This window comes from Pecten maximus, chromosome 6 (assembly GCF_902652985.1).
Source record: "Pecten maximus chromosome 6, xPecMax1.1, whole genome shotgun sequence".
In the NCBI taxonomy this organism is placed as follows: Eukaryota; Metazoa; Mollusca; class Bivalvia; order Pectinida; family Pectinidae; genus Pecten; species Pecten maximus.
The window spans coordinates 31962817-31989348 of record NC_047020.1 but is presented as its reverse complement, the minus strand read 5'-3'; the positions used below and the strand labels follow the sequence as shown (position 1 = coordinate 31989348).

At 35.7% G+C, this 26532-nt stretch overlaps 1 protein-coding gene across 4 annotated transcripts in view; it reads left to right on the top strand.

The window, feature by feature from the left end:
- The window catches only part of LOC117329537 (eukaryotic translation initiation factor 5B-like), a 103086-nt gene that overhangs the window by 29895 nt on the left and 46659 nt on the right, over window positions 1-26532 (top strand). For 2 of the 4 annotated variants that reach the window (XM_033887525.1, XM_033887524.1), the window contains 15 exons: window positions 3670-3942; window positions 4497-4709; window positions 5922-6027; window positions 7087-7190; window positions 8229-8345; window positions 8595-8745; window positions 9055-9147; window positions 10034-10255; window positions 10784-10938; window positions 11704-11811; window positions 16509-16619; window positions 18764-18831; window positions 19296-19437; window positions 20417-20548; window positions 21010-21192. In XM_033887525.1, coding sequence (XP_033743416.1) covers window positions 3670-3942; window positions 4497-4709; window positions 5922-6027; window positions 7087-7190; window positions 8229-8345; window positions 8595-8745; window positions 9055-9147; window positions 10034-10255; window positions 10784-10938; window positions 11704-11811; window positions 16509-16619; window positions 18764-18831; window positions 19296-19437; window positions 20417-20548; window positions 21010-21192 — 2178 coding nt within the window. Of the gene's footprint in view, window positions 1-3002; window positions 3096-3669; window positions 3943-4496; window positions 4710-5921; window positions 6028-7086; window positions 7191-8228; window positions 8346-8594; window positions 8746-9054; window positions 9148-10033; window positions 10256-10783; window positions 10939-11703; window positions 11812-16508; window positions 16620-18763; window positions 18832-19295; window positions 19438-20416; window positions 20549-21009; window positions 21193-26532 lie in introns of those variants that run through there. The other 2 variants (XM_033887527.1, XM_033887526.1) reach the window with 2 other exon arrangements.

Below are 26532 nucleotides of genomic sequence, written 5' to 3'. Positions count from 1 at the left end.
CTGGGGTAAAGGGCTACCAAGTTTGTTCAAATAAATGACATTGACCTTCATTCAAGGTCACAGGAGTCAAAAAGGCTAAAATCTTTTAATGACTTCTTCTCAATAACCAAGAGTCCCAGGGAGTTGATATTGGGTCTGTAGCATGCTGGGGTGTAGGACTACCAAGTTTGTTCAAATGAATGACTTTGACCTTCATTCAAGGTCACAGGGGCCAAAAAGGCTAAAATCTTTAAATGACTTCTCCTCAATAACCAAGAGTCCCAGGGAGTTGATATTGGGTCTGTAGCATGCTGCGGTAAAGGGCTACCAAATTTGTTCAAATGAATGACCTTGACCTTCATTCAAGGTCACAGGAGTCAAAAAGGCTAAAATCTTTAAACAACTTCTTCTCAATAACCAACAGTCCCAGAGACCTAATTTGGCCTGCAGCATGCTGGGGTGAAGGGTTACCAAGTTTGTTCAAATGAATGACCCTGACTCGCATTCAAGGTCACGTCGATCAAGTATGCTTAAATCTTTAAATGACTTTTAGTGAAAAGCCAAAGTGCAGAGAGACATTATATTGGTCCTGTAGCATGCTTTCAAATAACTGAAGGATCCATGTATGAAAAGATCACTGCATTGCAGGTGAGCGATTTGGGCCCATTGTTTATCATTTTATTAGTTACAAAACAGATGAGGGCAATTTTTTTTTTTTTAATTTTCATTCACATCAAAATTAAATATTTTAAAAACTTCTGTGTTCATTATTTTTATCAAGAAACAGCAAAATGTTCACAAAATTGAAACATGGCATTGTTTCAGTTTGTCAGGAAACATCCATGTCCCAATCAACATGTCTCCATCCTTTATTTAAGTGTATAGTTCTGCCATTGTAAAGCTTCCAAAAATCCCCCAAGTATATTCTCTGGCAGTATTTAATGTTGATCCTTTCCGACTCTGCACAACGTGTGTGCATGGATATCAAAACCATCGTCTGCGTGGAGATAGCCATTTGCATCAACTAGTTAGGTCTATTTAGCGCTTGTAACTGCTTTTCGTTTGGTCTCTTTAGCGCTTGTAACTGCTTTTCATTTGACCGCTTGCAATATCGGCGAGACTAAAGCACAAATCAGAATGCAGAACACTTCTTCCTGATTTTTGTCTCTCGAGTATACGGGCTCATAAGGGAATCTAGTTTTATTGGGGTTTTTTTGCGATAAAATCAGTAATGTGGCTACATGTTTTTTGATGCAGGCAGGCCTCAGAACCAATTACAGTGCATTCCGCTTAATCGGGTTGCCTATTTGCGGGGACTTTTTACCCGATTAACCGACTTACCCGATAAGCCGAAATGCACGTCGCCATCTTGGATTTGGTCCGTAATGGTTGTTAGACTTGGGTCGATTTTGGATGAAAATATTTGCGTTATTATTGTTAATAAACGGTGTTTTTGTTTGTGTTTTTACTGATGTCAAATTGTCAGATTACTATTACTAATTGTATAAAAATGTGTGTATTAAAATAACAAAACCTTAATGATTTTCTTATTCGCGGCACAGTGCAATCGTAGAGTGGGGGTACGTAATTTCGCACACTTTCGGTATGTTTTTAAATACATTTCCATCAAATCAAGTTCAAATCAAAAAAGAATACCTCACATTGTTAGATGTACAAATGCTTCGTAACATACAAGTGTGCAACCTGATATGCGCACACGTAACACTGCGCATGGGAGCTGTTGTTAACTTGTGTTTATTGCTGGGTTTGAAGTCGATCGGGAACGTAATTTCGCACACCCATCTAACTTCTTAAATTTTGTTAGTAAAAATAGTTTTCAACCATTTTGTAGACAAACAACATCCTAAACTAAGATTAAGCCCAATGCCATGATTAAAAAATCTTTAAAAACAAAATAATGTAAAATTGGAAAGTGTCAATTTGCTTCCATGTTTGCTTTAAATAATGACCGCTCCCTACAGAGGTAATGTAAACAAGGCGGCGAAAATGACGGGGTGTCAGCAGGTCAGCGCTGTTATTGGTTATACTTGGTGGATTTGTATTCAGTTTTGTTTACAATCTGATCAAATGATATTTTCCTTAAATATTTGCAAATTCACATGCCAATCAATAACTGGGATTATTTTAAATAAAATATTTAATCATCCAGTAACAATTTTATCGGAAGAGAGTTGTATCAGTTAAAATTTGTTTTCAAAACGAACTTAATCTGGAAAGATGTACTTAAAATGGGAAATGTTCCACTAAAGGTTGACATTAGTCAACATATAAACAAAAAAACACAGTCCTCGACCACTAAGAGGAAAAACGCAAAAAATCGTCAGGTGTGCGAATTTACGTACTGTGCGAAATTACGTACCCTTGCTCTAGCACCTCAAATCGGGGGGTCATACATCCCCGTTTCATCCATGTGTTCCTAATTTGACATACGATCTAAGGACTCGCCGACAATTGCAGCTAAAATCATTTATGTTTATCATTGACACATTTCTATGTTCGCTTTGAAGTTTAAAATATTCCATATTATTTCCAATTACCAAAGCACAGAGATCGGAGAAACCGAGTTTATTTAGGTCGTTTCCTGTGGTATAAATTTATACGAACTTGACACTGGCAGTCACTGATAAAACAACACGAAATCCAATGTAATGTCTTTTATTAACCAGTTCTAATCCTTACCTGAATAGGAATTATGAGCTAACGTCGGGCGTCTGTCCTTTTACTGCTCGCTACTGATTTTTAACTCACCTGTGTACCGGTGTCGTCACATTTCCCCGTGGCGAACCCCTCACTTTGGATTCGCCACATACGATATCAATCGATCTGTAGCAATATCAGACCCAGGTCAAAACCTATTGTTTTGGTTTCTGCTTCGTAGATTTTACATCCCAGACGTAAAAGTTTAATTGTCTAGTCGCTTAATTATGCTTTTAAAACCCCATTACGTTTTGCCTGCTGCTGACTCTAAAAATAACATTTAATTTTACCCACAATTCTTAGTCGACTTCCTGTTGGGGGAAAAACCACACGAGGCAGAATCAACAACAACACAGTTCTGAACATGACAAAACCCCGACATAACATTACCGTTTAAGGTAATATTTAACCGTTTTTTGACATTTTAACCATCAAAATTACACTATTTGTTGATAAATGTCTAAAACTTAAAGAAATACGCGATGACTTTCGTGAAAATCGGAGCATTTCTATTTTTTGTCCCGATTGTTCTATTCGAATAACCGAAAAATACGACGTTTCCAACCCAATTAAACGAATTTTTTTAACATGATTTAAGAGAAAATGGTTTTGGTTTTTGAAATTTTACCCAATTAAACGAAATACCCGATTAAGCGTTACCCGATTAAGTGGAATGCACTGTAATTAATTTTTTATGGCCTTAGTTCCAACTGAAATGTAACACTCGAGTTAAGCTCAGGTTTAGAGGCATACAAATTTTGAGTCTCTTTCTGACTAGTCAGTTGTAGGATTTTTAGTTTTCAAAACAATTATGACAAAATCTTAACTGCCTGGATATCTGGATATCTGTTGCATCCCTAACATATACCCACAGTATTTTTCAAAAAAAGTTTGAACCTGAAATATCTAAATAAGATAAGATATCAATAATTCTTTTTAGTAGTTTTATCATGTATCAATTTTATTTTACAGAATGATGATGATGATGATGATGAGAAAGAGGAAATAATAGAAGCCAAACCGAAAGTTGAAAGTAATAAGTCAAAGTCAAAAAGTAAAAAGGACAAGAAAAAGGAACAAAAAGACGAGGACATTGATGCCATTCTGGCTGACCTAGAAAAGCCCAAAGCATCTAAGAAGAGTAAGAAAAAGAAAGGAGGGGATGTTGAGGAAGAAGAGGGAGAAAAGGCTGCCAACAATGACTTGCCGACTGAAGAGGAACTGGAGGCAAAGATGCAAGCAAAGGTTAGGAATATGTTTGATATTGCCTTTTTGTGCCAGTTGTTTCACTGTGTCTGAATATGTCAGTCAGTTGTTTCACTGTATGTCTGAATATGTCAGTCAGTTGTTTTCGCTGTATGTCTGAATATGTCAGTCAGTTGTTTTTTTGCTGTGTGTCTTAATATGTCAGTCAGTTGTTTTTTGCTGTGTGTCTTAATATGTCAGTCAGTTGTTTTTTGCTGTGTGTCTTAATATGTCAGTCAGTTGTTTCACTGTGTGTCTGAATATGATGTCAGTCAGTTGTTTCACTGTGTGACATTAGAGTTACATGGAATCCAAATTTATTTGTTATATTTTTCATCTGAGCAAATCCTTTCTACTGAAAAACGTATATGAAATGTTTGTTGTGGATGAATTTTATGATTTTTGATAGATGTGTAGAATAAAACTTCAAATATGGTTTGGTAAACAGTTGTTTATTTTATATGGGATGACCACAATGTTTCTACCATTAAATATAACTTTAGACCATGATAATACAGTATACATAATAAATGGATTTCCATGTGATCTTGTAGGTGGTAACAATGGAGGACCTGGAAGAGGAAGATGAGGACGATAGGAAAAAGAGGAAAAAGAAAGGTAAGAAGAAGGACACTAAGGAAGAAGAAGAGGGTGATAAAATGGATGAGGATGAAGAAGGAGAAGAGGCTGAGGAGGGATCAACAGTGAAGACTAATGCCCAGAAACGTAAAGAAAAGAGAGAACGAGAGAAACTCAAGAAACAACAGGTAAATTTCTTGAAGAAAAAATTTAAAGATTTTTTTATCTCTAGTTCAATAAAGGAATTGGATTAGCTGAGACTGTCTTCACACATAAAGTAAAGTGCCTCTCTGTCTTCACACATAAAGTATAGTGCCTCTCTGTCTTCACACATAAAGTATAGTGCCTCTCTGTCTTCACACATAAAGTATATATAGTGCCTCTCTGTCTTCACACATAAAGTATAGTGCCTCTCTGTCTTCACATATAAAGTATATATAGTGCCTCTCTGTCTTCACACATAAAGTATAGTGCCTCTCTGTCTTCACATATAAAGTATAGTGCCTCTCTGTCTTCACACATAAAGTATAGTGCCTCTCCGTCTTCACACATAACGTATAGTGCCTCTCTGTCTTCACATATAAAGTATAGTGCCTCTCTGTCTTCACACATAAAGTATAGTGCCTCTCTGTCTTCACATATAAAGTATAGTGCCTCTCTGTCTTCACACATAAAGTATAGTGCCTCTCTGTCTTCACACATAAAGTATAGTGCCTCTCTGTCTTCACATATAAAGTATAGTGCCTCTCTGTCTTCACACATAAAGTATAGTGCCTCTCTGTCTTCACACATAAAGTATAGTGCCTCTCTGTCTTCACACATAACATATAGTGCCTCTCTGTCTTCACACATAAAGTATAGTGCCTCTCTGTCTTCACACATAAAGTATAGTGCCTCTCTGTCTTCACATATAAAGTATAGTGCCTCTGTGTCTTCACACTTAAAGTATAGTGCCTCTCTGTCTTCACACTTAAAGTATAGTGCCTCTCTGTCTTCACATATAAAGTATAGTGCCCCTCTGTCTTCACACACAAAGTATAGTGCCTCTCTGTCTTCACACATAAAGTATAGTGCCTCTCTGTCGTCACATATAAAGTATAGTGCCTCTCTGTCTTCACATTTAAAGTATAGTGCCTCTCTGTCTTCACACATATATAAAGTATAGTGCCTCTTCTCCAAACTTATCTCCCAGGCAATATTGATGTCAGCATTTTAGTAACTGATAGATTTTCAGTAGGTCAAAAACTCTACCAAATGAAAACCTAAAATGAAACAAGATTTATTTCCAGACTAGTTTTTTTTGTTTTTCTTCGAAATTACAAGACTATTAATTTCACAGAATCAGTCAGATTCATTAGTGAATACCACTACTTCCATAAAACATGACTTTTGTTCTGTAGGATAAGAAAAAGCAAAAAGCAAAACCATCTGAAGAAGCTGCTTCTACTGTGGTAGAAGCCGAGAGTACAGAAGGAGCCGCAGCAGCTGAAGATGCTGAAGATAAAGGTTTTGATCAATTCTTCTCTTGTTCTTGTATACAAGATAAAGTCTTTGTGACAAAAACATTCTTATGGGAATGTGAAGAATATTTAAACTTCCTTCTTTTTTTGTGGAATTGAAATTCAGAAAAAGAGCATGATATTTAAAGGTTAACATCTAAGCAAAAGACAATTTTCTGATGAAATTGAACAAGGTGGAAATTTTGTTAGATTGTCTATATGTCAAATAAAATTTCATGCGAAAAATGTGTAATTACATGATTATATGGAAATCCCTATCAGATCTAAATTATCAGTTGTCAAGATAATATACAAATGTATACAAATGAGGCTCCCACATAAGGCTCTTGAATCCCAATTAAATGCTGTTCGAAAAGTGGGTCTGTTGAAAGAAAACAACAACATACAGTATTCAGTAGATGAAAAAATTCTTGGGATAGACAGCATTTGAATATGTCTCTGGGAAGAGTTCAATAGTTTGAATGTCATCAAAGAAGACAGGCAACTTACAGTACTTTCCTAGACATGTTGGACACTTAGACTGTCCACTAAAGTCTGTATGTTGGAATGGACATTTGGAGGCCAAAAAAAAAATTTTGTGAATGAACATTTCCCAATATTTCATTTACACGGGCAATAATACACGAAAAGTTCAATATTTCTCATGTTACATTTTACTTTGCATAAATGCCAAGTACATACAATAAACATGTAAAAGACAGGAGGATTCCCATCCTAAATGTTTAGACTCTGATTATAATGCCTAGTACATACTTGTAAAAGAAAAGACGATTCCCATCCCAAATGTTTACACTCTGATTGTAATGCCTAGTACATACTTGTAAAAGACAAGAGGATTCTCATCCCAAATGTTTAGACTCTGATTGTAATACCCAATATAAACATGTAAAAGAAAAGACGATTCCCATCCCAAATGTTTACACTCTGATTGTAATGCCTAGTACATACTTGTAAAAAAGACGGGAGGATTCCTATCCCAAATGATCAGGCTGATTGTAATGTTGGGGTCGCTAGTTCATATAGATATATCTTCAAAACATTTCAGGTGAAAAGAAGGATGATGAGGACGAGAAGAAAGATGAAAAAGAAGGAAAGAAGAAGAAAAAGAAAGGAGAAAAGGAAGAAAAAAAGAAAAAACCAAGGGCTCCTGTAAGATCAATTTGAATGATATCAAGTGATTTGAATATATTCTTTCATGGTAAAAATTCATGCTTTGAAAAAAAGATATTTTCTATCAACATTGTCTGACAGAAAAAAAATGCATTTTAAATTGTTCTCACCTTTGCCTTGTACAACTCAATACCAGTAAACCTAGGTACATGGTTTTGAGAATATAAAGATACATTGTTGTAATGCCCGAAACCAATACCATATTCATGGCAAATTTGACAGGAGTATTATGATATTGCGTCTTCTGTCCATCCATCCCACGTAAACTTTAATTTGTCCTACATTTATTGACTAATCTCTTTGAAGCTTCATAGACCTTATAACTATGATATATAGTTGTATTTTCCTGAACACCATTTTGAGTCTACTATTTTTGCAAAAGTTAATGCCCTTATAATTAGTTTATTTTGGTATTTGATTTTTTTTTTGTCCAGAGATCTACATTTTTTGACTGGTATCTTTTAAACTTGGTAGATATTATAATCATGATTATAGATGTGTTTCCCTGAGGGTCACTTTGGTTTGATTTTTTTCGGCAAAGATTATTCTCCTTTGTTTATTTTAGTGTTGGTTTTTGTCCACAAATCTCACACTTTCCAAGTGATTTCTTTGAAACTTTGTAGGCTTTAGAATCATGATATCAAATTGTGTTAAAGGAGTTAGACTCCTGATAACTGGTATTCCTCAAGCTTTGAAAATTAAACACCAATTTTGTAGTGAAAGAAGGTTAAAGCCTGCTACCATTAACCATTTATAATGTGATGCAAATATTACTTCAATACAAGATAGTATATAACACTACTGGTATATGTTATCTGATGTGCCTGTTCCGCCGTGCGGTCCTCATTTCATGCTTAACTCATTTTTCAGCTGAAATTATTTTGTACCATATCCCCAAAAAATTGAGTCTGAATATAAGGCATGATGAAACATATGATACCTGTATATAAAGGCATCATAAAGTGCTAGCCTACTTGTGGAAAAGTTCTTAAAAATTATCATTATCTAAATGTACAGGTGGCTGCCATCAAAGCGCAGTTAGAGATGATCAGATTGGAGGAGGAGCGAATCCGGAAAGAGGAAGAAGAGCGAGAAAAACGAGAAGAAGAGGAACGTTTGAGAAAAGAGGAAGAGGTAGGATTCTTTCCATATTGTGTTGCTGCATTTTCATTGTGAAAATTTGTTTGTGTATTCCTCTGAAATTACTAGACATATTTTGAGTCAGAGATCGAAAATGCTGCTTGACTTGTCTTGATAAAATACTTTCCCAAATAATTCTGACTTAAGATAAAACTTAAATATTTCATGAATCTGTATTTCAACTGTAAGAAGTTTGTTAATGAATTTCATTTGTTGATGTGCTGATCTTAAAACACATTGTAGAAACGTCTTGAGGAGGAGAGGAAGCAAAGGAAAAAGCAAAAAGAGAAAGAAAAGAAGGAACGCTTGAAACAGGAGGGTAAATTATTGACAGGAAAACAGAAACAGGATCGACAAAGAGCGATGCAGATGTTGGAGGAAATGAAGGCCAGAGGTAAAATCTAGAATGTGTCCGTTTCCATCCTTCTTTATTTTGGTATTGCTTAAATGTTATGTTAATTTATTTAATTCTACAAGTATTTATTGTGATGTGCCGTCAGTCATTTGATTTTGTTAATTAAGATATGACAATTAATGGAGAGAAAAGATTATATCATATTGATGGGGTTTCCGAAGCTTAGATATCGATCACTATTTAATTTTGTGGCAGAATTTAAATAATGTAACTTATAAGACTCAATATGACACATAAATACATCATGAATACCCAAGATAATGTTAGAATTGCATGTATTTGTTTTAGGTATTGATGTTCCTAACAAAGACGAAATTGTGAAGAAGCGTCCCGTCTACTCCAATCGTAAGAAGAACCAGAAGCAACAACATCAACAAACTGGTATGATATAATCAGATTTGTTTCCCTTTGTCTTTTTGTTACAATGTTTGTTGCATATGCTGTGGTGGGCGAGTGGTTAAGGTGTCCTGACACTGTATCACTAGCCCTCCACCTCTGGGTTGCGAGTTCGAAACCTACGTGGGGCAGTTTCCAGGTACTGACTGTAGGCCGGTGGTTTTTCTCCAGGTACTCCGACTTTCCTCCACCTTCAAAACCTGGCACGTCCTTAAATGACCCTGGCTGTTAATAGGACGTTAAGCAAAATCAAACAAACAAAAGCATGTGTCTTGAGCAATGTCACCTACAGCAATAAATTTCTGTGGGAGAATGTATTGGGATATGAGTGTCCTGTACTAAAATTGGCTTTCCTCGCTACCTCATAACATACCGAGATACAATTCTTTGTTTATTGTGATAGTTAGGAGGCTTTGGATTGCTTGCAACTCTCTTATGAGTCTTGTTTCACTGAAAATTCCACCAGTTAATACTTTTGATTAATACCTAGTGATTGTTTGTTTCTTTGCTAGTTTTGTACTCCTACTTAATATGAGGGTATAAACAAGTGACTTTGTATATACAGGTCCATTTATTACAAATAATTTTGTACAAGATATCTCAGGAACAGATTTAATTCATATAAATATACCTTGTATGAGATCTTTAAATGCTACCTCCATTTAGATAAAATTTAATTTAAGGGCAAACTTTGAAAAATTCTTTAAATTGAGTATAAGGACAAAAGTTTTCAAATTTTCCAAAAATTACCATACAAAATATTCTGCGCTAAAGAAATTCTTTAAAAGAGGTAAAAAGGAGTAGTGTAGTGGCTATATTTATGTGTGATCTGGCTTGCAATGACCTTGACCTAATTCTCTTTATCATACAGAGGATACACCATCACCAGTGGAAGAGGTGTCGCCCACAGCTTCGATGGATGAGAAAACGCCCGAACCAGAAACAAAAACTGAGGAAAAGCCGAAAGAGGACGCAGATGACGTAGCTGATGCTTGGGATGCAGAGGATGACACCAAGGATGAGTGGGACGCAGAGGATAAAGAAGAAGAAAAAGAAGAGGAAAAGGAGGTGGAGAAAACTGTCGAGCCTCCAGGTTAGCGTTAGTTGAATACGAATGAGTGTATCTAGGTGTTGGCCTTAGGGACTTCGATTCCACAGGGGAGAAATCTTCCTGTGAGCTTTTATGGTAATAGGTTATATGCAGTCAGTTTTCACTGTTATTGTAAGTTGAGAATATCCTATCAATGCATATCCACTGAATATGGTTATTAGGAAAATAAGAAGAAATGTCATTGCTGTTATTGTCCTTAAATGATCATAGCTGTTGATAGGACGTTATTTTAAACCCAATCATAGCTGTCAATTTAAGTATGATTTACAAAGTATTATTCCTGCTCTGGCAGATGTATCATGTCTTTAAAATTTTGTTGTGCCTTGTGTTAGTGGGAAATCAGGAGAAAAACTTGTTGCTTTAATAAATATTTCTTGCTTTACTACATTTTCATCAATGGCTAATTTTTGTGGTAGTCTCAATTGCCACTAATTTAGGAGTGAAGAGGTACATGTTTCTCATTATTATCAAGTTTATGTTATGATTTAGTAAATACATGTTTTATCACAGTTGAGGAAGAGAAGGAAGAAGAAGCAGAGGAAAGTGAAGAGGAGAGCGAAGAAGAAGATGATGAAGAAGATGAAGAGGAAGAAAGTAGCTCAGAAGAAGAAGAGAGTGAAGATGATGATTTGACGCCTATAGAACGTGCTAAGGAACGCATTATGGTAGGACACCTACTGTATAGTTGTTAGATTTTACAAGGCTAATATATTGCAGATCTCCCAGTTGCCTCTAAATTGCATGTACATGTTAATTAATTTCACGCAACCATGTCTTGTTAGCATTCTGCAGTAAACACTCCAATACATTTGAAAAGGAAGAGGAGCAACTCCCGAAGCCAGGTTTCCAATCAAGTGTATTCTAATTTCTTCTAGAGCTCGTCGATGACATCTTACAGTCTTAGGCAGGCCGTCATCAGGGCACAGCTTTGCACGGTGTTTATGTAGTTAGGGGTGGCAATGGAGGTCATGTGATAACAACAATGGCTTATTTATGTTTTTAGATTTTCAGTTGAAAACATTCAAACAGATGGTATACGAATAATCAGTCCTGTCCAAAATAGGAGATCATCAGCTTAATGAGAAACTGTTACTTTTGTGTATTTGTTATTTTGTCACTTAAAAATTTATCTCTCCTTATTTTGAGATCTTAGCTGCAAAGAGTGAGTCAAATGAATTCCAAGAAAAGCAGGAATTCAATCCGATCAATTGGGACTGAAACTGTAAATTTACATAGGTAATCCATTCAAGAGACAAAAAAAAAGGTATCTCAAAAATTGTATATGAAATAAAGTTAACAAAAACATAATTGTGTGTGGTATGATTTAATATTACATTGTATGTGCATTTTGATTAATTTGAATATTTATGAATTTGAATGTCATTTGTATTACTCATACCACTTTTCTGTATTGTACATTTTTTCAACAGAAACGGAGAGAAGAGGCAGAGAAGAATCGTACTACAGATACGCTCCGGTCTCCTGTTGTATGTGTATTAGGGCATGTCGACACTGGAAAAACCAAGATCCTTGATAAGGTAATGGTGATGATACATTTTGTCCATAAAGGTGATGATACAATGTTGTCCATAATGATGATGACAACATTTTGTCGATAATGGCAGGGCTTTTTCTCACTGATTTGGGAAGGGGCCTTTTTGTCTCATTTTGAGAAGAAATCAAATTTGTCTGAAGTTTTAACAATCTAGCAACATTATATTCCCAGTAGATAATCCACCCACCTTACATCCTCCTTAGATAATCCACCCACCTTATATCTCCAGTAAATAATCCATTCACCTTATATCCCCTGTAAATAATCCATCCACCTTATATCCCCAGTAAATAATCCATCCACCTTATATCCCCAGTAAATAATCCATCCACCTTATATTCCCAGTAACTAATCCACCCACCTTATATCCCCAGTAAATAATCCATCCACCTTATATCCCCAGTAAATAATCCATCCACCTTATATTCCCAGTAACTAATCCACCAACCTTATATCCCCAGTAAATAATCCATCCACCTTATATCCCCTGTAAATAATCCATTCACCTTATATCCCCTGTAAATAATCCATCCACCTTATATCCCCAGTAAATAATCCATCCACCTTATATCCCCAGTAAATAATCCATCCACCTTATATTCCCAGTAACTAATCCACCCACCTTATATCCCCAGTAAATAATCCATCCACCTTATATCCCCAGTAACTAATCCACCTTCCTTATATTCCCAGTAACTAATCCACCTTCCTTATATTCCCAGTAACTAATCCACCCACCTTATATCCCCAGTAACTAATCCATCCACCTTATATTCCCAGTAAATAATCCATCCACCTTATATCCCCAGTAACTAATCCACCCACCTTATATTCCCAGCAAATAATCCACCTACCTTATATCCCCAGTAGATAATCCACCCACCTTATATTCCCAGTAGATAATCCACCTACCTTATATCCCCCCTAGATAATCCACCCACCTTATATCCCCAGTAGATATTTCATCAGTGTTATATTCCCAGTAATTAATCCATTCACCTTATATATCCTGTAAATAACCCAGCCACCTCATATTCCCAGTAACTAATCCACCCACCTTATATCCCCAATAAATAATCCATCCACCTTATATCCTCAGTAGATAATCCATCCGCCTTATATCCCTGTAAATAATCCATCCACCTTATATCCCCCCTAGATAATCCATCCACCTTATATTCCCAGTAACTAATCAACCCACCTTATATTCCCAGTAATTAATCCACCCACCTTATATTCCCAGTAACTAATCCACCCACCTTATATCCCCCCTAGATAATCCACCCATCTTATATCCCCTGTAAATAATCCATCCACCTTATATCCCCCCTAGATAATCCATCCACCTTATATTCCCAATAACTAATCCACCCACCTTATATTCCCAGTAACTAATCCACCCACCTTATATCCCCAGTAAATGATCCACCCACCTTATATACCCAGTAACTAATCCACCCACCTTATATTCCCAGTAAATAATCCACCCACCTTATATCCCCAGTAGATATTTCATCAGTGTTATATTCCCAGTAATTAATCCATTCACCTTTTATATCCTGTAAATAACCCAGCCACCTCATATTCCCAGTAACTAATCCACCCACCTTATATCCCCAGTAAATAATCCATCCACCTTATATCCTCAGTAGATAATCCATCCGCCTTATATCCCCGTAAATAATCCATCCACCTTATATCCCCCTAGATAATCCATCCACCTTATATTCCCAGTAACTAATCCACCCACCTTATATCCCCAGTAAATAATCCACCCACCTTATATCCCCAGTAAATAATCCATCCACCTTATATCCCCAGTAAATAATCCACCCACCTTATATCCCCAGTAGATAATCCACCCACCTTATATCCCCCCTAGATAATCCACCCACCTTATATTCCCAGTAACTAATCCACCCACCTTATATCCCCCCTAGATAATCCACCCATCTTATATCCCCTGTAAATAATCCATCCACCTTATATTCCCAGTAACTAATCCACCAACCTTATATCCCCAGTAGATAATCCACCCACCCTATATTCCCAGTAAACAATCCATCCACCTTATATCCCCCCTAGATAATCTACCCACCTTATATCCCCAGTAGATAATCCACCCACCTTATATCCCCAGTAAATAATCCATCCACCTTATATCCCCCCTAGATAATCTACCCACCTTATATTCCCAGTAACTAATCCACCCACCTTATATTCCCAGTAAATAATCCACCCACCTTATATCCCCAGTAGATAATCCACCCACCCTATATTCCCAGTAAACAATCCATCCACCTTATATCCCCCCTAGATAATCTACCCACCTTATATCCCCAGTAGATAATCCACCCACCTTATATCCCCAGTAAATAATCCATCCACCTTATATCCCCCCTAGATAATCTACCCACCTTATATCCCCAGTAGATAATCCACCACCTTATATCCCCAGTAGATAATCCACCCACCTTATATTTCATCAGTGCTATATCCCCAGTAAATAATCCATCCACCTTATATCCCCCCTAGATAATCCACCCACCTTATATCCCCAGTAAATAATCCATCCACCTTATATCCCCAGTAGATAATCCACCCACCTTATATTCCCAGTAACTAATCCACCAACCTTATATCCCCAGTAGATAATCCACCCACCCTATATTCCCAGTAAACAATCCATCCACCTTATATCCCCCCTAGATAATCTACCCACCTTATATCCCCAGTAGATAATCCACCCACCTTATATCCCCAGTAAATAATCCATCCACCTTATATCCCCCCTAGATAATCTACCCACCTTATATTCCCAGTAACTAATCCACCCACCTTATATTCCCAGTAGATAATCCACCCACCTTATATCCCCAGTAGATAATCCACCCACCTTATATTCCCAGTAAACAATCCACCCACCTTATATCCCCCCTAGATAATCCACCCACCTTATATCCCCAGTAGATAATCCACCCACCTTATATCCCCAGTAAATAATCCATCCACCTTATATCCCCCCTAGATAATCCACCCACCTTATATCCCCAGTAGATAATCCACCCACCTTATATCCCCAGTAGATAATCCACCCACCTTATATTTCATCAGTGCTATATCCCCAGTAAATAATCCATCCACCTTATATCCCCCCTAGATAATCCACCCACCTTATATCCCCAGTAAATAATCCATCCACCTTATATCCCCAGTAGATAATCCACCCACCCTATATTCCCAGTAAACAATCCACCTACCTTATATCCCCAGTAGATAATCCACCCACCTTATATCCCCAGTAAATAATCCATCCACCTTATATCCCCCCTAGATAATCTACCCACCTTATATCCCCAGTAGATAATCCACCTACCTTATATCCCCTGTAGAATAATCCACCCACCTTACATTACCAGTAGATAATCCATTAACCTTATACTTTCAATAGATGACCCATTAACCTTACATCTCAAGTTAACTATCCAGCCACCTTTTCGATAATCTAGCCACTTCTGTTCCTAGTAAATAATCAAGCCATTTCTGTTCCTAGTAAATAATCAAGCCACTTCTGTTCCTAGTAAATAATCTAGCCATTTCTGTTCCTAGTAAATAATCAAGCCACTTCTGTTCCTAGTAAATAATCTAGCCACTTCTGTTCCTAGTAAATAATCAAGCCATTTCTGTTCCTAGTAAATAATCTAGCCACTTCTGTTCCTAGTAAATAATCTAGCCACTTCTGTTCCTAGTAAATAATCTAGCCACTTCTGTTCCTAGTAAATAATCAAGCCACTTCTGTTCCTAGTGAATAATCTAGCCACTTCTGTTCCTAGTAAATAATCTAGCCACTTCTGTTCCTAGTAAATAATCTAGCCATTTCTGTTCCTAGTAAATAATCTAGCCACTTCTGTTCCTAGTAAATAATCCAGCCACTTCTGTTCCTAGTAAATAATCAATCCACTTCTGTTCCTAGTAAATAATCTAGCCATTTCTGTTCCTAGTAAATAATCTAGCCACTTCTGTTCCTAGTAAATAATCCAGCCACTTCTGTTCCTAGTAAATAATCAAGCCACTTCTGTTCCTAGTAAATAATCCAGCCACTTCTGTTCCTAGTAAATAATCAAGCCATTTCTGTTCCTACTAAATAATCTAGCCACTTCTGTTCCTAGTAAATAATCAAGCCACTTCTGTTCCTACGAAATAATCTAGCCACTTCTGTTCCTAGTAAATAATCAAGCCACTTCTGTTCCTAGTAAATAATCAAGCCACTTCTGTTCCTAGTAAATAATCTAGCCACTTCTGTTCCTAGTAAATAATCCAGCCACTTCTGTTCCTAGTAAATAATCTAGCCACTTCTGTTCCTAGTAAATAATCAAGCCACTTCTGCTAGTAAACAATCAGTGTCTTTTGTTCCAGGTAGATAATCTAGCCTCCTTGGTTTCTAGTAGACAATCAGTATCTTTTGTTCCGGGTAGATATCTAGCATCCTTTGTTTCCAGTTGATATTATTCAGAGGAGGACTTTTCTGTCCCCAACACTCTGCCTAGACAGATTTATTTATCAACAACACTTTACAAGACCAAATTTGTTTCATATTTCTAAGACAGTACAATATTTTTTTTAGAATGTTTAAACAACTGCTACTCATGAATAACTGGTATTTTTCAATATCTTCAACAGCTCCGGAAAACAAATGTCCAGGATGGTGAAGCAGGGGGAATAACTCAACAAATTGGTGCTACAAATGTTCCCGAGCACGCCATCAAGGACCAGACAAAGATGTGTAAAGAGGTAGAATTGATTTATCCTCTATTCATTGTTTAACATTCACCCAACTGGTTAGGGTAGTAAAAACTGAATTCATTTGTAGTTCCACCTGTTCTCGATACTGTTTGTCAATTATTTTTCGTTTCATCTTCACTTTTTTTTTGCCCACCATCATCATATGGTGGGCTATTCAAATCGCCTTTCGTCCGTGGTCTGTCCGTCCGTCCGTTATCAATTCTTGTTACCGCTATTTCTCAGAAAGTACAGAAAGGATCTGTCTCAAATTTCATATGCAGACTCCCCTTGGGTCCTAGTTATGCATATTGCATTTTGGGACTGATCCATCAACAAGATGGCCGACAGGCAGCCATCTTGGATTTCGATAGTTGAAGTTTGTTACCTCTATTTCTCAGAAAGTACTGAAGGGATCTTTCTCAAATTGCATATGTAGGTTCCCCTTAGTGCCTCGTTATGCATATTGCTTTTTTGAGACCAATTGGAAAACAACATGGCCGACAGACAGCCATCTTGGATTTTGACAATTGAAGTTTGTTATCGCTATTTCTCAGAAAGTACTGAAGGGATCTTTCTCAAATTTCATATTTGGTTCCCCTTGGTGCCTAGTTATGCATATTGCATTTTGAGACCAATCGTAAAACAACATGGCCGACAGGCAGCCATCTTGGATTTTGACAATTGAAGTTTGTTATCGCTATTTCTCATAAATCGCTATTTCTCATAAAGTACTGAAGGGATCTTTCTCAAATTTCATATGTAGTTTGCCCTTGGTGCTTAGTGAAGCATATTCCATTTTTGGACCAGTTAGAAAACAACATGGCCGACAGGCAGCCATCTTAGATTTTGACAATTGAAGTTTGTTATCGCTATTTCTCATAAAGTACTGAATGGATCTTTCTCAAATTTCATACGTAGGTTCCCCTTAGTCTATCGTATTGCATTTTAGGACCAGTCTGTCCTGAAAATAATCTGACAAACAAACAGCCATTATCGCTAAATTTCTTATATAGCTAGGATTCCCTTGTTTGAAAAGTACTGGAGGGATGTTTCTCAATTTGCACAGATTAGTAAAATGAAGGGAAAAGTAGGGAGAAGATCAATCTGACATAGAATGTATAAAGATCATTCAATGGTGGGCGCCAAGATTCCTCTGGGATCTCTTGTTTCATCATTCCTTTTCTTTTGTCAGAGCAATGATTTTGAAATTGTTAATATTTTATGGTACTGTTGTGAATGTACATGACTTCTGTAAGCCAGGTGTTTATATCACCTCATCTAAAAGATGATGTTAGGCTGTGCATGACTGCAATCGTCGTAGTCTACACCTGGATGGGCCACGGTGGCCGAGTGGTTAAGGTGTCCCAACACTTGATCACAAGCCCTCCACCTCTGGGTTGCGAGTTCAAAACCCATGTGGGGCAGTTGCCAGGTACTGACCGTAGGCCGGTGGTTTTTCTTCCAGTACTCCAGCTTTCCTCTACCTCCAAAACATGGCACATCCTTAAATGACCCTGTCTGTTAATAGGACGTTAATAAACCAAACCAAGTCTACACCAGGTCAAGCTTGAATACAGACATATTTACATACCTGTGCTAGCGTGATCGTAGACGACTTTTTGCCATTGTTGGCATATCCTTGTTAGGTCATCTGACCTGAATGGTCAGGATGACCTATAATCATCGTGCTTCGTCCCTCACCATGCGCTGTAGGCCGTGTGCTATGTGTAAATTTTTCACATTTCAAACTTCTTCTCAAATTCCAACCCTGGAATTGAGCTGAATTTTGCTTGAAATGATCCTGAGATGGTCCTGATCAAGTGTTGTTATTTTTTGGGTCGGTCCAAAATCCAAGATGGCCACCATGGCCAATAGTGCCACTATTCTTCCTACAGAGTATGTATACTGCAATAGTAGAAGGGTCTTTTAGAGTCAGATGACTGTTAAGGCCCATGGACCTCTTGTTTTATATTGTAATCTGTCATCTTATCAAAAATGCACACAGTACCTTGAATATAAATGTTTCATGATACTCAAGTTTCATTTCCTCTGTATCACAAATACCATACTTATTCATTACAGTTCCAAATTCAGTAGGTATTGATTTATTAGGGTGTTTGCTGTAGTGAAAACTTATTAATGTTTTGTTTCAGTTTTCAAAGAAAGAATTGAAATTACCAGGATTATTAATTATTGACACACCAGGCCACGAGTCTTTCAGGTAAGTTTAATGATGTATACAGTTTGGGAAGCTCTTTGTCCTATAGTGTGTCTAAGAGTCACGAGATTGATGGACATTTCAACTGTTCTGGTATTTACTGTCACAGTGTAAATAATTTGAGGAAAAGTCAGCATAACTTTGTGATCGAAGCTCTCTTTCAAGTAAAACATCATAAAAATTGTTTATAAGAATGTTAACTCTTTTTTTATGCTAAAATGTCATGTGATTATCTTATCATTGTTAAATTACAATATCTTTGTTGACATTTCCACATATTTTGAATAAATTTGTTATCACTGAAAAGTAGATATATGTGACAAGAAAATCTTTTAAGAAATGTTATATATGCTATTTAAGATGTCTTTGTTTCTGTACAGTAACATGTTATATATATTTAAGATGCCTTTGTTTCTGTACAGTAACATGTTATATATGATATTTAAGATGCCTTTGTTTCTGTACAGTAACCTGCGGTCCCGAGGATCCTCACTCTGTGATATTGCTATATTGGTGGTGGACATCATGCATGCCCTTGAACCTCAGACAATCGAGTCCATTAATCTATTAAAGCAACGTAAAACACCTTTTGTGATCGCACTCAACAAGGTAAGAAAACTAAGGGGTCATGTTCTGATGACCTTTTACTTTAGCCAATCACTGATGAGTCTTGGGTCATGTTCTTTTGACCTATTGCTCTAGCCAATCACAGATAAGTTTGGGATCATGTTTGATGACCTTTACTCTAGCCAATCAGCATTGGTTCTTAGAACATCCTCTGTATCACATCATCAAGTTGCTAGATTTTCACCAGCTGGGCGAGACCCCTGTTGGGGAATTGTCAGATCCTAGTTCTGTGAAATAACTAAGAGAGTTAATAACAGATTTTCTTCAAACTTGATAACAAGGTTAAATGGCTTAATGGCTATACCATGTTTGATTGCCACTTTCGCTGAATATTATTTTGGAAATTTATTACCCCTTGATTAACAAAAAAATATATATAAATTCTGCTGTCTCCATCCAATACCTCCCACAAATACTATCAGATTATCATCAAACTTTGTAACGGATCCATATAAGTTTTTCAAAACTTGTTTCTGAATCCCATTCCTCTATATATACTCTTTGTTATACTTATATATGAAAATGGAATGAAATAAAGTTTATATTAAACTTTGTAACAGAATTAATTATCCTCCCTTGATTTATGAAAAACTTTGTTGTTTGCCGTTGAATAATCCTCACAAATATTTTCTGAAAGAATTCAAATTAGGAACAGCTCCCAAATACTTTCTGAAAGAATTCAAATTAGGAACAGGATTCAATATATTAAGGACTCAGCCAAATTCATGATAGGCTTTGGTAATGGCAGATGAGACGAGAAGTCTTGCAATGGTGTAATATGTCAGAAAAAGAAATTTCATGAATTTGAATGTTCATTCGCATTGAGATATTTATTAGGCCTTCTTGTGCACCCTTAATTGGAATGAATTCGATAAAAGAATTCCTGTCAGATGGAGTATGGAATGTTTTCATAATCTTATTATATATTATTTTTTTCCATTTGTTTTTAAATTTTTGACAGGTGGACCGTCTCTACCAGTGGAAACCCATGCCTCAAACTGATATCGTCAATGTCATTAAAAAACAGAATCCTCAGACAAAAGGAGAGTTTGATAAGCGTGCCCGTGAGGTTATCACTCAGATGGCTGAACAGGTAAGTTAACTAGTCATAGGTTGTCAGTTACTCCTAGTCATGCTAATCACAATCACCAAACGAGTTACAGGGTTGTTTTAATGAATCATTAGGCTGGGTACTGATATCGTTAAGTATAAGGAGTTGTCTGGTGTTAAGATCATGCTTTGAATTTATTGGAAATTAACAAGTCAAAGTTGTCCTGTATCATGCTGTGGTGAAAATACTTAAAAAATAAATCAATTGCTTTATATCCTAGGTTACAAGAAACTTCTTCAAAATTGTTACATGTAGATGTAAAGGGTGATATTTCTTTTGATTTTTTTTTCCCGAAATGAGTATATTTTATAAATGTCAGAGATCAGTGAGAATACAGAACCTTCATGTTATTATTGTACATACAGTTAAATATTATCTTCCATTGCAGGGACTGAACTCAGCATTTTGTTGCACGTACAGTTAATTATTTTCTTCCATTGCAGGGACTGAACTCAGCATTGTTTTATGAGAACAAGAACCCTAAGGAGTACATCTCTCTTGTGCCCACCTCGGCTCACTCCGGGGACGGAATGGGAAACCTGATCGCTCTGTTGTGTGAGCTGTCACAGACCATGCTGGCCAAACGTCTGTCCTACTGTAGTGAACTACAGGCCACAGTTATGGAGGTATGGACTATTAGTTGTCTTCAGTTAGCGTTGGGAACAATTATGAACGTAAAATCATTCTGTAATCGTACTAAATTAAGTGCACTCCAATTTTAGAGCATTCATAAACTTTTACAGTTTAGTTCAAAGATATTTGATACTATAGAAATAGTGTATATGTATTACATGATATCAGTGCAATCATAATTTAACTCCATGCTTAAGCATGAAACACAATTAAATAAGATATTAATATTCTGATAAATTATGATTGCTCTAATTGTAGTTTCTGTTCACTTTTTTCCTGTTCATCATTACACTGCTCAATTTCTGTAAAGCTTTAAAATTTAAAGTAGTTCCGTTGTTCTTTTCCCTAATATTTATTTTTTTCTTAAAAACATGGCAAAAGTGAAGCCAAATCCATGAAAGTTTTACATTTCTTGGGACTTTGGCAAGTCTGTTGCAGGGTTGTTGAGAACACAACAAAAACCCAAAACAAGCAAATCTGAAGATTTGTGTTGACTACAATTTTAGCTTTTATAGTTGAGATGTTTGACAATGCTTTCAGATAATTCCTGATTTTAGGTTATAGCTATTTCAGTCTTTATTTTACATTCCTATAAAAAGGAAATTCATTCAATAATTGAACTGAACATTTTACATATTGGTGAGTTTTCCTGAAGGAAATGTGTCGGAACAAATGTTGTCTGACATGAGGATACCAGCTAAATATTCTTGTTCTGGGAGCTCATCCCAAGTCTCCCCAAATCCAGCAGCCCTTATATTGCCAAGGGTACAGAAAATAAACACAAATGCTATACGTCTTTCTTAAGAAGAATTGACTCGAACGCCTTCAATAAATTATGTACACACCTTCAATAAATTATGTACACACCTTCATTGGATTATGTACACACCTTCAATAAATTATGTACACACCTTCATTGGATTATGTACACACCTTCAATAAATTATGTACACACCTTTAATAAATTATGTACACAACTTCAATAAATTATGTACACACCTTCATTGGATTATGTACACACCTTCAATAAATTATGTACACACCTTCAATGGATTATGTACACACCTTCAATAAATTATGTACACACCTTCAATAAATTATGTACACACCTTCATTGGATTATGTACACACCTTCAATAAATTATGTACACACCTTCATTGGATTATGTACACATTTCCAATAAATTATGTATGCACCTTCAATAAATTATGTACACACCTCCAATAAATTATATACACACCTTCAATAAATCATGTACATTAACAAAAAATATACTAGGAAAGTTTTGGCTCACATCATATCTGAATTTTTGTGTGGTTTGGGTCATTGTGTCATTTCAGAGAGCTAATTCCATAGATGTCTTGTTGTTTCTCTTAAAAACTTGGGGCATAAGAATTACTAAGAAGTGGAAATTCAGAATAATTAAAATCTAGAACTTGCACCAACTGTGCAGGAAGCCAACATTTTTTGTCTTGACAAATGACACATTATATTAAGATAAATGTATTTAACAAGTATTTTGTATATCACAAGTAAACTTTCTTATCTTTATCACAATATTTTACAAAAAAAATAAAACACAAATTAAAACCATAATTAAGACAGCAAAATTATTGCAGTTAAAAAAGTTTTTTCGTGCTTTCATGAAAATAAGAGAATAAAAAATGGCTGATATTTTCAAACCAGTCTGCTTATTCCTTGTCTAATCTAGCATACATGCAAGGAAACAGTTTAAACGGTTGAAGTCTCTGAGGCTGTTGGTGTAACCCCCCCACCCATGCCACTTTTAAATTCCTATTCCAATTCAGGGTGTATTTATTTTTATGTCCCTATATAAAAAAAATTCTGATATCCTTATACTAATGTACAGTATCAGTTACTGAATTGATATTCAACAATGATATTCACTAACGTGTTTAATCATTTCATTTACGTGTGTTCATACTCCCAAGTAAAGAGGGACTTTTAGTAATCACTATATTTGTTCATCAATTATTCCATAGAACAAATCTTGTTTACAAGATACCTGAAAAAAAACCTTACCTGATTTAATAATATCATAATTGTTGCCATTTATACAATTGTATCTATGTAAGCTGCTTGATTTCATTTTATGAAATGTTTATGTGATAAAAACAGAAATAGGAACCAAAAATGGTAGAAAAATACAACAAGTTGTCTCCCTTTAACTTTTGGCAAGAAATTTCCTGCCAATTTTCGGAGTTACTTCCCCTAGACCATCACAATCACAGTTTGATGTCAATGTATTGGAATTTGTATTCTTGTTTACTAACTAAATAAATTTGGATGATAGATAAGCGTTATATTTAGGTCACTTTGTGCTATATACACAGATAGAGAAAGTTTGTCCTGTCAGTATGTGGTGGACCTAATAGTGGTCAAGAACTGGACATTGTATAATGTTGTGTTTACTTAGTGATAACCAGCTCTTCTTCAAACTGACCACAGGAGTGTTAGATAGGGTGTAAACACTGCTTGTATATAGCGTATTGATAGTCACACAAGAAAACCACAAGGACATTTATATTTGTGGTATATCTTAAAGTCTCTGTAGAAATATTCAATACTTTGCCAAACTTAATTGCTTGCCAATTTTAGAAGAAATTTCAACAGAAAGAGGAGGTTAAATATGTTGTTTTAAGGTTAAGCTTGTCTTTAGGTCTGTTATTGCATAGTTGAAAGCTTTCAACATTAATTGATACTGAATTAACTATTTTAAGAATATTTCTCCTCCTGTGTGTCAAAATAGTCTGTTTTGTTTTTTCTTGCAAAGAAAAACACTTTTTTTTTTTGCCAGTTCAGTATTTTCAGATTCTAACTCTGTCATCCATGTAAATATTCTTTTCTGGTGCTTTATAAAGATTCCAAATCATTGTCAGGTAGGATCTGGTTTCATGATACAGAAAGGTGATTCTTTGAAGTTATAACAAGGAAATTAACCCTTATACATATACTGGCCTTCCAAACATGTGTTAGATATATCCTTCCCAATAGAATATGAATTACTTTTCTTAGGCCCTGTCAGGTTTGCTGTGTCAATGTTTCGCCATAGTAGCCCCATTGTATGAGTCCCTAATGCCCCAGTAAAGGGCTGACACACTTGTTTTACAAGGAGTGGCTGACCGACTTACAAGTGTTATTGACTTCTAAAACAGCTTTTATCTCTTATTGAATGTTATTGATCTCTAAAGTAGCTGATCGACTTGTCATTTGATGAATATTACTGGCCCCTTGAAAGGTATCAACTACTTGAACTACAATAAGTAATATCAGCAGAGAAGAAACTACATGCTATTTCATATTGACCTATGATCAAAAAGTCCTTTATGTGTAGAATAAAATGCATTGTTTTAGAGTGAGAAGGGTTGTTTTTGGACCCCAGTGTTAATGACTCCTTTAGGGATTGGCCCTCTTGCAATACATTGACCCCTTAAGTGAATGACCCACTTGTAAAACAATGACTGATATTTATATGACCCTCTAATTGGACTGACCCACATTTTGGTCCCTCCTGCTGACTTCATGTAGATGTTTCAACAGACAGAGATGCTTTCAAAGTATTCTGTAGTATTATTTGTAACTTAAGTAGCGTATCAATCTTCAAAAGATGCATTCATTTATTTTCATTTGTTTTTTAATATGAAAAAAAAAATAAAAAATCACCAAGATTACATTCTTTGGGAGAACAATTGTGCAGAGAAAAATAGTAGGGAAAATGTATTCAATACCAATTTTGCAGATGTGGATGATCACAATGGTTTAGATGACCTAAAAAAACACTTAAGCTTTTATAGTCATTTTATATAGTTTTGAGGAATCTTTCACCTAATTTTAAAGTGCTGGAAAATGAGTAAGGGCCTAGAGACCTTGGAGTGGTTCAGGCTTACAGGCTTAGAGACCTGTGGTTATGGCCCTAGAGTGGTTTGGACATAACTGTGCCCGAGAGGAAATCCCAAGGGTCAACATTGGAGGGATTTCTTACATCACCTTCAGCAATAATTGGATTTAGGTTACAGATGGTCATTATGACTGACCATTCATCTGACCACTGACCACCAGTCCCATTTCCTGTCCTGAGCAGATAATGTCCAGCCAATTTAACCAGGAATGTTGACCATCATCCATAAATCTGTTAGTTCACAATATGTCCTAACAGAATCAAGGTTAATCTTTACTTAAAAGGAATTCACTGTTTGAGATGAAATAACCAGCTAATGCAATTTGTTATATTGGGGGATTTTCAGCAATGTAAGATATCACCTTTATTGAGCGAAGTATTATTGATATTGGTTTGACTGGTAAGGGCAGGGGATTTATAAAAGATTATTTAACGGAAATTGTAGGCCATTAACATTGATTGGCTTTTTATGGATATACTTTGGACCAAATATTATGCAAATAAAATAAAAATTGGCAAAGAGAGACATTATATATGCTAGTTTAAGTACCGAAATTATATCCCTTAGAAAAGATAAATCTAAACTTCTTAAATTTATAGTTTCCTTATCATAAGATAGCATACTGGTTCACTTTGAAATGAGGTTTTTTTCCTTTAGGATTAAAAGGGATTAAGAATTTTTTTGTATTTGCAGGTTTCATGTTAATTTATCAACTTAAAAAAATAAAATATTCTTCTTAAAATTTGAAGAAAAAAAAAAGTTTTGCCCGGTACATAAATACATTAACACCACATACACACTCTCCCCATCTCTTTCATCATCATCATCATCATCATCATCATCATCATCGCCGTCGTCGTCGTCGTCGTCGTCGTCATCATCATCAACATCAGCTTTATACATCATCAATATTCGTAGTTGTAGAATGACCAACATGTCATCTTTTTGGGATCATTTGGACATCATTATACAATTTCAACTCTTTAGCAGGCATAGTGTCTAATTTGATCAAATATTAGGAGTAATTTTAACAAAATATGGATTCTTAAATGTCAATTTTTTGTAGAATTAGCAACAACAACAAAATGGTTGTTTTCTGCAAATATTAATTTCTGATTTAGCACAGCTTAGATTAGAAATTTCACTGACAAAGAGGTTGTACTGAAGAATGAACATTATACTGAGAAAATTAAGGGATTATATTCATATTTTACTGAAAATGTTTTGAGATTATCTGGTAAAGTTTAGATGTTATACTGAAAAAAGCTTTAGAGACTTGATGCTGATGGAAGCTTGGCTCTTGTTTATTTTAAATTGCCTTTAATTTTGCAAATGATTCTGATATAAATTTTAAGTCTCTTCAATTTGTTGGAAATATTAATAAGTTTTCTTTGTGGGCAAAATTTGACAAA